The 13,354-nt window shown below is 38.6% G+C and overlaps 1 protein-coding gene across 1 annotated transcript; it reads right to left on the bottom strand.

The window, feature by feature from the left end:
* Positions 1 to 247: 247 nt before the first annotated feature.
* Positions 248 to 10,061, bottom strand: LOC113079363 (otoancorin). Its single transcript, XM_026251609.1, has 21 exons — positions 10,007 to 10,061; positions 9,715 to 9,830; positions 9,418 to 9,560; positions 8,935 to 9,043; positions 8,621 to 8,842; positions 8,380 to 8,541; positions 8,087 to 8,227; positions 7,947 to 8,002; positions 5,972 to 6,092; positions 5,765 to 5,883; positions 5,463 to 5,598; positions 4,362 to 4,555; positions 3,979 to 4,069; positions 3,386 to 3,551; positions 3,042 to 3,229; positions 2,754 to 2,906; positions 1,953 to 2,095; positions 1,677 to 1,813; positions 1,499 to 1,596; positions 649 to 847; positions 248 to 463 (listed from the first exon to the last, which is right to left on the bottom strand). Exons 1-21 carry the CDS (start codon positions 10,059 to 10,061, stop codon positions 384 to 386), a joined length of 2,829 nt encoding a protein of 942 aa, XP_026107394.1. The 3' UTR covers positions 248 to 383.
* Positions 10,062 to 13,354: the final 3,293 nt, after the last annotated feature.

Below are 13,354 nucleotides of genomic sequence, written 5' to 3'. Positions count from 1 at the left end.
AACTGAAACTGAATAACTAAAACAAAACTACATCTTCGATACATTTTAATTAAGTATAGACAGTGTTTTATGTCTCTCATAGCATAATAATAGATCTGCATTTAAATATATCTAAATAGAGATATTATCAACTATAGTTTTTAAGATGCATTTAAGTAAATAAAGATGGGTAAGACCCAGATTTGATCAAACCACCATCTCAACTATTTCTAGCTTTAGTCTAATCTAAATGTGCAATTGGTGACTTAGCATTTTAAAACCTAGTTTTGAAATAAAGCAATTATAACATTTCTGAAATCTACTGGTTTGCTGGTTGATCACACAGCAGTAGCTGAATCTTCTCTCTGACACATGGCATCCTGTGGCCTTTGACCTTCTGCTCCTTAGAGAATGTATCCAAACATCAGCAGTGCAATGGCCTGCATGAGGAGGACCCATCCTGCCTTGCTCTCTACTGCTGCACCTGTAGTACACAAAGAAAAATATTTGTAAATATGTTTTGGAATTATTTTTTACGATAATGCATCTAAAAGATACCTTCAAATGTATCAGTTGTTTAGTAGAATCTGGATCACATTGAGATTATTAATTATAATTTGTGGGAAACTATCGCCAAACACGTTTCCTGACCCTTTTCCTGTCACTTACCTCCTTTTAGTGGCAGTGGGACTGATCCACCAGAGCCTGGATTGGAGATTCCAGTGGAGCATCCAGTGCCTGCAGTTTTCAGTTCCATGGCTTCATCCAGTGCGGCCCTTTGATCGACCCTGAGGCCTGCACGCTGAGCCTCTGTTACCGCAGCAGCATTGTCAGGACCCAAAGCCTTCAACTGGCTGACCGACAATGCCTGAACACAGATGACAAGAGTCACATTTGCTTTACTTACAGATCAACCCAATTAAAGGTATACTCCACCTAAAAATGAAAATTCTCTCATTATTAACTCGCCCTCATGCCATCCCAGATGTATGACTTTCTTTTTACAGATGAACACAAACTGATATGAATGAAATGACATCTCTGTGAGTTCATATAATGCAAGTGTACAGGATCTGAAAAGTTGACGCCTTAAAAACCACATAATGTTAATTCATACGACCCCAGCTGATGAATCAATGTCTTTTTAAATGAAACTATAGGTGTGTGTGAGAAAAAAAAAATATTTTTTTAACTTGTTTGTACTTCCACCATAATTTCTCATGCAATTTTTACAACACGCTTACAACTATTGTTTCACTTCAGAAGACACTGATTAATTAATTGGGATCTTACGGATGATCGTCATGTTCGTTCCTTTTTTCTAGTTGAATTATATTGATTCATGGATCTTTCTTTGTGTTCCACAGAAGTAAGTTTGTTATATAAATCTGGGAAGGCGTGATGAGATATTGATTTTTTGGGTGGAGTATCCCTTTAACAACTGGTCAAACATAAGATACGAAATGATAATGTCAAGAAATAAAACCATTAAAGTTTGCGAACAAGAGAGTAAGCTTACAGCTAAGCGTTCTGAAGGTATGAGAGGGATGGCGGACGGCTGAATGAATGGCAGGACGGTTGGATTTAGACTTCCCAGCTCAGCAGCACTTAAACCAGCTAGAGAGACATCAAATGATAAAGGCAGCTTGGACTAGTCAAGTGTAAATATTCAACAGTATACATCCTTTGTATCTCACCAATGATGTTGCCCAGAATGCTGACTTGAGCTTCAGTCCAGGTTTTTGGTTTCCCAAACGCAGCCACTGCTTTTTCCTTCAGAAGCTCTCTAAAGTTCAGAGGACAAGGAGCACGACCGAGCGCCTCTACTGCCTCCCTGAGAAACACACACATCAGACAAACACAATGACCAGGTCTGTACACAACATTCACTTAACAGTGGTTTTGTTGGGCTGTAGTGTGCATAAGCATGCTTGTAAATTAAAATATAACCACAATGTGGAATTATGTCTAACCTGAAGCTGGAGGAATTGAGCTGATCAATCTGGCCAGGTTGTAGACCACAGACGAACTGTCCCAGTCCCACAATTTCCAGATGTCCTAGTCCAGCCACACTGATGCCAGCCACCCTTTCAAAGGCCTTCCAGTCGGCTGTCCTCTGCAGAATTCATCACTTTCACTTTTTATGTTTATATATATATACATATATGTACATTACATTTATGCTAAAACCAAATATAAATAAATCGATAGTAAAAAAATAATTAAGAATTAAATCATTCAAATGTTTGAGGTTGGTAAGATTTGTAATTTTTTTGAGAGATGTCTGATGCTTACCAAGGCTGAATTGATTTGATCAAAAATACAGCAAAAGCAGTAATATTGTGAAATATTCTTACTATTTCTGAAAATAAAATATTGTTTATTCCTGTGATGGCAAAGCTGAATTTTTAGCATCATTAATTCAGTTTTCAGTGTCATATGATCCTTCAGAGATCTGTCTGTTATGCTGATTTGATCAATAATTTTTCATTTCTTATTATTATTATAAGTGTTTGAAACCTTGTTCTGTGATACCTTTTTGTTTTTATTCGGGATTCTTTCATGAATGCAAAATTCATATATTTCAAAATATATATTTTTGTAACATTGTAAAAGACTTTACAGTCCCTACTTATCAGTTGAATGCATCCTTGCTGTATAAAAGTATTAATTTCTTACTGACCCCAAACTTTTGAACAGTAGTATGTATAATGTTTTATATACAATCTAGATGCTGTTAAGTGACTGAATGTGTGTGTGTGTGTGTGTATTACCTGTGTCTGTGTAAAGTTGCAAGCAGTCAGTGTCTCCAGTGTGTCCAGTGAAGCAATGCTGAGCTTGGCCAGCTCATCAGCACTGAAGCTCTGGCAGATGCAGCCCAGATTAGACATCTGGGACTCATTCAACATGGAAACACTCTGCCATGCCTGCCATATACAACATACATAGTCTTTGACCACTGAAGTCATGCTGTAAATGTTTTTTTTTTTTAGATTCTTTTGTTATATAACAAACTATTGTGCATATTATAATTGAACTTTTTTTTATGTGTGTTTGTGTACCTCCAGAGTTTTTGCTCTGAGTGCAGCCAGTTGTTCTGTGCTGTAATTGGTTATCTGTCCTAATGTTGGCACAGCATCTTTGAAAGTCTGCACAGTCATTTTACTGAGCTGGGTGGGAGTCCAGTATACATTGCACTGTTTGAGGTCCTCAATATAAGTGAGCGTGGGCTCTGTTACGGTGGACACCACTGTCAAAAAGAAAAAATCAAGTCAAATGGCATGTTTTAGGTAGAAAGATCATTCATATTTCAACTATTGGTTATTCTTTGAGAACACGTCATAACTGTCTGTTTTCAAAAAAAGATATCGTTTATACTTCCATATGCAGTTTCTGGTACACATACATTCACGCTTCCTGCGGTTCAGTAGTGTGCTACTCGTTCTGAGCTCAAAAAGCTTGCGCTGAAGTGCAGAGAGATCAAACCAAGAGCTGAACTCCTTGGGAAGAGGAACCAAAGGCTGACTGGGCAAACTGTCCATCAGGTCTGACAGATATGACTTCATCCAGCTCTGCAGAACAGATGAGCAGAATGGAGGGATGGTTGGGAAATTAAAAAAGAAAAAATGTAAAATTTTGGAGAAAAATAGCCTGTCAGTTATAAATAAGACATCTGCTACACAATGGAGAACTAAAAGTTACATTTAAAATAAAATTAAGGGAACATTTATTTATTTACTCAAAAGTAAAAAATAAATAACTCTAAAAATATTTAAATGTTAAAACTTATATTTATAATCATTATTATAATATATTATTATATTAGAATTATTAACAAAAAATTTACATATTCATACAAATGTAATAAATAAAATAACTGAGTAATCATTGTCTGAGATTTTTATTATTATTTAAATATTAAATTATTTTACATATGTGTACATTTAACAATCTAATCCCACTTTTCCATAATCTACTGGTCATTGCTGAGATTCTTACTTTGGCCGGCAGCTTTTCAATAACAGTGTCATTAAGTAACAAAAGTGGCCCAAGCACCCTCATGTCTTCCTCTGACCAGTAAGCAGGGTCCCTTGTTCAAAGAAAAGACAAACGCATCATTAACAGCAATGCGAAACATCTAATTCAAGCACAGGTTTTACTACTGTGTGACTCAAGGCTGGGAGTAGAAGGCTGTTTAATGTGAAGAATTTTTCAAAGGTTTAAAATGCTTTTGTTTTGAAGCCACAGTGGGCTTCACAGTCTCTTTAACAATGAACTAGAAAAGCACTGATGTGGGATCTGAGGTTTGCAGGGGTTATGCGTAAGACTGTGGGCTGTGTGAAGCCCTTGTGGGTTATGTGTGATTTAGCACATGCTGTTACCCGTAGGTGGTTGTAAGCAGTCTGAACAGATGCTCTCTGTGCTGTTGCTGGATATACTGACAGGATACGAGAGCCTTCAGCGTGGAGTTCAGAGCTGCAGGGTTCAGAGAGGAAATCCAAGCTGGGTCTAACTCACACACCAGAGGGCCTAGAGTCAAAACCTCTGCCGCAGACAGATCAGACACGTTCCCCTTCTGCACAGATCCAGGACACAGATTAGAACAGTGTGGTGTTCTGTAGTTGGCAGCATATTGCTTTAGTGTAGAGGTGGTGCTTAGTATTCTTTAGGAAGAAGCTGGAATATGAGCGATGCATTTTTAAAACACTGTGTCAACTTTAAAGAGATACACTTTTAAAAACGTGAGCTTTTCTAAAAGCAAAAATGTGAGACTTAGGGGCAGTGCAATGAAAAAAGAAAAACTCAATGTCTAGAGACACGTTTTTTTAAAAGTGGAAATTTTAACTGGAGCAATGTGTTTTTAGAACATGAGACGCTGCAAAAGCTACTGCAAAAGATGCGATCCCATGCACGAAGGTTGAACACTTACAACTAGTGCATGTTTACATAGAAAGTCAATAAGGAAACAGAGCAGTGAAATGCAAAAATCCTGAAATGCATAATGGGAAAAAAAGGTCTACAGGTGTGTTTTTGAAAAGTTGAAAAGGGTCTGTTCCCACAATGCACGTTGTAATATGAAGTTGCATTTTGCAATGTCTTTTTAAAAACTTATTCCAACATATGATACATGCAAAATATAAAAATATTCAATTTACTCCACTTTACTGCAATGCTGCAAGCCTGCAGATTTAAAGTTTGCATTCAGCATTCAAGGGGTCTGTGACATATCTATTTAGAGAGCAGCAAATTTGCTTAAGCTTGTCTCCTGTCTCCTGTATTTGTATTAATGTAAGTCAACAGAATGAAAAGAGTACTGTCATGTCCATTAAGTCTGGTTGCATTCTGTTCAAACACCATCCAACTAATTTATGATGGATTTCATTACAGAACTGGAATTGGTTGCGAACAGCAACACGTTAGCTTTAGATGTGTGTGGGTTTCTTTGACAGGACAAGCTTGTTGCAGGTGTGTTCACATATTACCAGGCAGCCGATGGCTCTTTTAGTAAGTGTGTAGCGTGCTGGAGAGCTGTTCGGCAGAGATGACAGGTTGACTTGCTTCATCTTTTCCATGAAAGCAGGACACACAGCATCTGACAGGTTTTGAATCTGCTCCACTCTGAATGTGTCATGATATGCATAGTGCGAGAGGGAAAGAAAAGTAAAGAAAAATAATATTTTGCCTGTCTTAGCATATGACTGAAACTTAAGTTAAATTAAATTTGAATGCATTTAAATGTAAAATAAATGTTAATTATGCATGTACAGCACTGTTCTGCTCTTACGGTAGATGGATAAGTAGTATCGATGGGATAGCCTGAAGCTCAGAGGTGTTAATGTTCGTGAAATATCCTGGTCTCTGTTCCTCCAGACTTGCAAAGATTTTTTGAGCTGTACAGCGAATCTTAGAAAGAAAAATGACATTTCTTATCATGGAGACATATCTGATGAAAGAATGTGTGGAAAAAAATACATAAATATGTGATGTTTACCTGAACCCTGGAGAGCCATGCGAAGGATTCGTTAAGTATCTGTGCCATTTCCAAAACATCAGTTTGATTGATTTTTTCAATCATTTCACAAGTGACACCCTGTACAGCCTGACCCAGCTTCCTGTTAACAACACCATGAGCTTGATCAGGATACTGCATCTTAAGGCTGCAGTACATTACATAAGTTGAGCACAGATTTTTGCACCAATTTGCAGTCTGGACAACTCAGCATTAGCTGTTGAAAGTCAAAGCTAGTCTGTAAAATCTGTGTAGACAGAGTTGACAGATTTGACAGAAAATTGCATAGTGTATGATGAGTACAGACTCCAATTCTTAAAGGGGGGGGGGGGGGGTGAAATGCTCATTTTCACTCAATCTCCTGTTAATCTTGAGTACCTATAGAGTAGTACTGCATCCTTCATAACTCCAAAAAGTCTTTAGTTTTATTATATTCATAAGAGAAAGATAGTCTGTACCGATTTTTCCCGGAAAAACACGACCGGCCGGAGGCGTGACTTGTGGGCGGAGCTAAAGAATCACGAGCGCCAGTAGGCTTTTGCGTTGAGAGCATTTGGAAGCTGTGACATTACCGTGAGGAAAAAAACAACCAAAACAGACCATGGCTAACAGTCAGATTCAGCGTATATTTATGATCCAGAATCAGATCCAGAGGCTGAAATTTAACAAGAGCAGCATCAGCAACGAAGTCTCTATGTGGTATGTACTGAAACTGTATATATTTGCTTAGCGGTTTTGGAAAATGACTAAGTTAGACTTTGTCGTCTTTTTTTTTTTTTTTTACGCTGTACATGTGGAAAGTGCAGTTTGATGACAACATCGCATGTTGTTGACTTGATGTGCTTACGCGCCGATAGCTAAGTTAACAACACAGCGATATTTGAAGCAGTTTTACTCACCGCCTGCGGTTCCAACACACGATCGTGACCCTTTTTCGTTGGGACTGCATTATCCTTAAGAAATAAACGATGTGCAAATCCGGCGTCAAACTGGGCCTTGTTTGTAAAACAAGCATCTTCGAAATGCAGGGGAACAAACACTTGCACAACTCCGTTGATGCTCTGTAAAAATAAACTCCATCCACTGGTCCCTTAATGCTGTTTCTCTTTTGGTAATCTGTGCAGGGTTGTCTTGCCCTGGCAACCAAAAACACACTTCTTTTGTGACATTCCGCAACGCTCTCGCTCTGGTCAGTGGATGTCTCGTCTCTGCTTTGCTATTCGGGAGCGCGCGCTCTTCCGGCAGACGTGCCCGTAGGACCCATATAAGGAAATTCCGCTCCATCTAACGTCACACAGAGCCATACTCGAAAAAAACTTTCCGAAACTTGTGACAAATCGGAAGGAGTTTTTTTGGAACAGAAATACTCCTTCAAACGTACAACTTAATTTTTTAAACTTTGTCCATGTTTAGCATGGGAATCCAACTCTTTAACAGTGTAAAAAACTCAGTATGCATGAAATAGCATTTCACCCCCCCTTTAAGCTTCAGACAGATACAGTCAGAGGCTATCAAATATGTTTCATACTTGCATCCAATTTTAGAACATTTTAGCTGATTGTTTTAATTAGTCACATCTCCCAACACAAGGGGCACATTTCTGCACAAGTCTGTTGTGGTCGAAATGACTGAAAGTCTAGTAGTGTGGGATCCTCAGTCGTAAGTGAATGATGCCCAGTTTTTACCATTTAACCATTTACAAAGTTGGCAAGTGTATGATGTCTAGTGTTTTAAAATCTGCTCCAATTTTAAAAGTCATGTACTGTATTAAGTCTTTATGCAGACAACATTTATGCAGTTATGCATGAAGTTTTTTTCTCTCATTTAGTTATTGTTTATTTTCTTAGTTTTTTTCTCTCATCTCTCTTGTTAAAAAATAAAAGATAAAATAAAACATTTATTCAAGGTCTACATAAAGTAGAGCATAGCTGTATGTTGTAGTCACATAGAGTCTCACCGTAATTCTCCAAGGTTGATGCTATTACCCAAAATCTTCTTCAGAAGGAATGCTGACTACAGAGAGAAATAAGGAAATCAGAGAAAACGGATGGAGTGGTAATGGATTTAGATTTTTATATTACTATCTAGTGTTTGTACTTGAGCACGAGTCCAGCCGCGTCCCTGCAGCTGATCCACAGAGCTGAGGTCTGCCTTCTCCAGAATGGACAGAGACAGAGAAGAGAGGAGAGAATCTGGCAACCCCTTCACCAGTTCAGATGCATTTACATCACGACGGAACTGACGATTTGATAAAACCAAGAGACAGAGAGAGCAGGATCAAGGAGGAGGCAGAATGGATTTTACTGATAGTTTGGACATTCACAGTTTTTTTTTTATTCTTCTTATTGGTGGAATTTTTTTCCTTCTCAATGAACTCATTTTAGCCTTACCGCTTCTAGTATTGCTGTTCTTTGTAGGGAGGACATCTTCTCACTCATAGTTTTCAGGGCTTCATTTCCCAGCAGCCCTTCTGCCTTCACATTCTTGAGGAGGGAACTGGCCACCCCTCTCACCATCGTACCCAGAGACAACAACTTCTCACCACTTATATTCTACGAAAGATAACATTCTTGTCAAAACAATAAATAGGAAAAAAAACCTCAGATCTATAAACTGAGCCGAAAATGTTACCTTAGCAGCTTCCAACAGTTTCTTAGCCAGAGTCTTAGCTTGAGCTGGGCTCCACTTGGCCTGACTCAAGCTGGTGAGGGTGTTGTTCAGGTCCTCAGAGGTGAAGCGGGACAGCCTGGAAAGAGGAAGGACAGAAACGCCGGATCCCAGAGACAGCAGAATCTCAGGAGAGGAGGAATGGTCATCTTTCTCCAGAATTTTCTGTACTAGTTGTCTTTTCACCTAAAGGAGGGTTGAGTGGAATTAAAATAACATTACAATCAGGCTATGGAAATTTGGGAGCAACAACGATTCAATAAAGTGTCAGTTCTGACCGTGTCTATTTCAGGGTTGTTACAGGTATCAATCTGAGACAGCAGTTTTCTACTAAGATTCAGATTTAGTGACGGCGCACCATCAAAGAAACACGCCAGGGAGCCCAACCTGTAAAAACAGGAAGTAATCGATGAAACAGGAGTTTCTCAGAAGTAGATTGAAAGGGGCATCCATGCCTGTTCTTAAATGTCCTGATGCCAAATCTTACAATTGTGACTTACGCATCACAATGTGACATTATATCTCAAAACTCTGACTTTGTTACATCACACAATATGATTTTCTATATTGTAATGTAAGTTTAAATCTCCTAATTGTGACTTTGTTTTATTCCTCACAGTTTGACTTTGTCTCACATTTGTTTATTTTCTACTAAAAAGCGGCAACAGGCTTCCAGAGGAATCAGTGTATTATGGCTGTTAACCTGAATACAATTTACCAAGGCAATGCACTAAGCACTAACTAATGATGTAAATCCTAACCTGTCCATATAGTGAGTGAAATTGTCACTGCTGGAACACTCTTGTTTCAAGCGTTGAAAAAGTGTTCGGCCAAGAGCGGGCTGCATTCCACTAACATTTTGAAATGACGGAGAAAAATCTGGAGTCCTGAAAAACTCACATAGCTGAAAAAAAAAAAGATTACAATAATCATTGGATCTAGGTGAATTTGGATTTAGGTATTATGTATGGTATGAGCTGAGACACAAAGGCAATGAAACAAAACACATACAGTATGAATTATGGCATTGGTTTGAATATCATGTCACAGTTACGGACCTCTTCTTTAGGGATGGTCTTTGCTTCCTCTAAAGACAGCCGTGATAGGTAAGGCCCCATCATTGTCAACACGTTAGCCTTCAGCCAGAGCATTCTGGGAGGGCATTTAGGGACTGCTGTTTCAGACAAACAGACAAACTTTGAATGTTTGACAAAGCACTGAAAAACTACTATAATAATTTTAAGTGTAAAAAACAACAACAACAACAACAACAACCAAAAAAAAATGAATAATTGTATTAACTTTTATAATTAACTATAATAATGTTTTTTCCACTTCTTTCTGATTTACCATCATTCGTTGAATGTTGAGTCCTTTCAGCTCTTGGAACATTCATCGGATTCATCTTTGCCTTGAATGATGAGCCATTTCCTAGATTAGTCAGGAGAATTTGTTAATAGATTATTTGTACCTTATATAAACAATACATTTAAAAACACATATTTAAAATGCCCGGTTGAAAAAAGTATAAATATTTCTGCTTTACTTGTTTATGTTATGTTATATGTAACATTATGTTATGTCCAGTTTTGATTATAAAAGCTTACAGATCACTCAAAACTTACGGATGATAGGTTTTTCCAGTGATCCAGAAGGCAGGACGCTGAAGACAGGTGCTTTCAGAACACATTTAAATTCATTTTGTGCAACTCTCTCTTTGACCCAGCCAATAATCGCATTCCTCTGTTCCTCAGACAGAATGCTGAACACCTCACCAAACACCTTCATCCTTCAGCATAACGAGGGAGAAGAGAAAACAGACACAAACAAGGAAACTAAATTTTACTTCAAAATTTATGACTAAGGTAAAGATACTCCATTTGTTTAGTCGCTTGAGTTTAGCTATAAGCGTAATATGAAAGAAGATGGTTCTGCACATGGCTGGCTCTGCTTTTAGCTCCTAGCTACTTTTACTATTTTTGTTTGTTTGTTTGTCCTGTCTTAAGTAACTTTTTTCTGATCAGCTTGAGCTCATTGACACCATGACACTGTGAAATCCTACATCAGTTTCTGTGAGGACATGCATGTTTCAACCAGGACTTATTTAACATTTACCAATGACAAGCCTTGGTTCAGTGCAAAACTCAAAATAGAGTAATAAAACAAAAAACAGCTTTGTTGTGCCGAAATGTTGGAAACTAATAAACAATGCTTAAGTGAGTGTGCAATTATATTTTTTCTTTATTCAGTGAAATACTCAAACGGATAAGAGTATCTAAAAGAAGCTACTCTGAAAATCTTAAAAAAAAAAAAAAAAAAACAGTTTTCAAGCAATAAACTTGGCCTGAAAGCCATCACCAGTTACAAGACCCCATCCCCCAGCACTGTGGAGACTCAACCTCTAGCCGACTGTTTTACTTCAGGTTTGAAAAGCCTGATCTCACATCCCATAGACACTCTCACAACACAGCTATCAACACCCTCCCACCACTGATTCTCAGCTAGCACTTAATATCTGTGAAGATGATGTACACAGATTCTTTAGGAAACAGAAGTTAAGGAAAGCCAAAGGTCCAGACAGTGAATCTCCAACCTGCCTCAAAGCCTGTGATGTCCAGGATCATCAGCTTCCTGACAGACAGACACCAGCTTATGAGGCTGGGAAAACTCACATCCAACACCCACACCATCAGCACCGGAGCTCCTCAGGGGTATGTGCTCTCCCCACTGCTCTTCTCTCTCTACACCAGGGGTGTCAAACTCAGTTCCTGAATGCTGGAGCACTGCAGAGTTTAGATTCAACCCTAACTAAATCAAGTCCTTTAGGCTTATTTGAAAGCTACATGGTAAGTGTGTTGTCAAAACTATGATACTCAGATAATTGTGGGCTTCCTCTCACCATCATGAACAGCAATGTGGCTGAGGTGGAGTCATTCAGGTTTCTGGGCACAACCATCACACAGGACTTGAAGTGGGACATTCACATTGACTCCATTGTGAAAAAGGCCCAGCAGAGGTTGTACTTCCTTCATCAGCTGAAGAAGTTCCAACTTCCTCAGGCACAGATGACACAGTTTTACTCAGCTGTTATTCAGTTGTTTCTATGCACTTCTCTAACTGTCTGGTTTGGGTCAGTCAGCAAATCAAATATAAGTTTAATTGGTGTGCACATGCCCAACCTTCAGGACTTGTACAACTCAAAGAAACAGGCAGGTAACATTATCACAGACCCACAGACGTTGCAGATCTCTGTGCACATGAGTGAACATCTAGGTATAAAAATTATTTTTCCTACACAGAAATGACCACCCGTCTTCTGTGATTAATTTCTTAATAACTAATCTAAGGGGAAGTCGTGGCCTAATGGTTAGAGGGTTGGACTCCCAATCAAAGGGTTGTGAGTTCTAGTCTCGGGCCGGACGGAATTGTGGGTGGGGGGAGTGCATGAACAGCTTTCTCTCCACCTTCAATACCACGACTTAGGTGCCCTTGAGCAAGGCATCGAACCCCCAACTGCTCCCCGGGCGCCGCAGCATAAATGGCTGCCCACTGCTCCGGGTGTGTGCTCACAGTGTGTGTGTGCGTGTGTTCACTGCTCTGTGTGTGTGCATTTCGGATGGGTTAAATGCAGAGCACAAATTCTGAGTATGGGTCACCATACTTGGCTGAATGTCACTTTCACTTTCACTTTCACTTTAATACTGCCTCTCTCTCAAATATTATGTAAATACAATTGTGTATATACAGTAAATAATGCAAAATTCTGTACACAAATCTTCTGTTCCAGATATTATTTTATTTTTTTCCCCTTAGTCTTACTTATTTAAATGTTATTTTCTGTTCTCAAAGTCATATATCAAGAGCTCCTAGAAAAGAAGGAAAAGAAAAAAAACACTACATTTCTTAAATAAATGTCATTCTAATTCTGATTCTGAATACACTCACATTTTAGCCAACTGAGAGCTTTGAGAAAACACCGGCAGCACAAAGCTAGACAGAGGCATTGTTTCTAAGAAGGGTTTAGCCACCCATAAAAGTTTTGTTAGATCTTCTTTGTTGAGGTCTGTTCCATTCTGCATGATCGTCATCCAGGAAAGAGGAGCCACGAATGCCCGCATGAAACAACGAGGGCCTTCCTGAGTGTGTGCAAATATGAAAAAGAGATAAAATGGAAAAAAGGTGCATTAATGCATTTTGTCATTTTAATATTATATTATATTATTATTATTTTCCTGGTAATCTTGCACTAACCGTACTATTCCTCATGAGATCAATCATATGACCCATGTTGGTGCAGTTCCACATCTTCTCAGCAGTGTTCTGAATTTATTGTAGTTTCCCCATCAAGATGAACATAAAATAAAGACAAAATATGGGTATATGGGTGTCTCTTCTGTGTGTAAGCACATGCATTTGCCAAAAAATATCCCAAGCATTTAAGTAATCTGAAAGAACCCTGAGCCTAACAATGTATTTATTTTAAAAGTTTCAAGAAGTTGTACTGTTTGATCAGTGTTCGGCTTTGGGTTAGAGTTAGTGTGTAGAAACTATAATCGTCATACTTTAGCATAAATAGAAGTCAATTGGAAGCCCAGAGTTAGATATCTATAGGTAACTGTATGCATGCATTTACGATAATTAGAGAGTTACCCAGGCTGACTCCTGCTCTACTGCCGTTTCATTGAACTGCAGGTTGGA

Source organism: Carassius auratus, unplaced genomic scaffold, assembly GCF_003368295.1.
Source record: "Carassius auratus strain Wakin unplaced genomic scaffold, ASM336829v1 scaf_tig00027803, whole genome shotgun sequence".
Taxonomy (NCBI): Eukaryota; Metazoa; Chordata; class Actinopteri; order Cypriniformes; family Cyprinidae; genus Carassius; species Carassius auratus.
Note: the sequence above shows the minus strand (reverse complement) of the source record. Positions and strands in the feature narration are given on the sequence as shown.

What these genes read in the sequence shown, in the direction of transcription:
- LOC113079363 (XM_026251609.1), bottom strand. Translation starts at nt 10,061, where the DNA reads ATGAATCCGATGAATGTTCCAAGAGCTGAAAGGACTCAACATTCAACG. An exon ending in TTCACTCACTATATGGACAG is followed by an intron (nt 9,044 to 9,417) that starts GTTAGGATTTAC and finishes CTGTTTTTACAG; the next exon opens with GTTGGGCTCCCTGGCGTGTT. An exon ending in TTGAAAAGCTGCCGGCCAAA is followed by an intron (nt 3,552 to 3,978) that starts GTAAGAATCTCA and finishes TCTGTTCTGCAG; the next exon opens with AGCTGGATGAAGTCATATCT.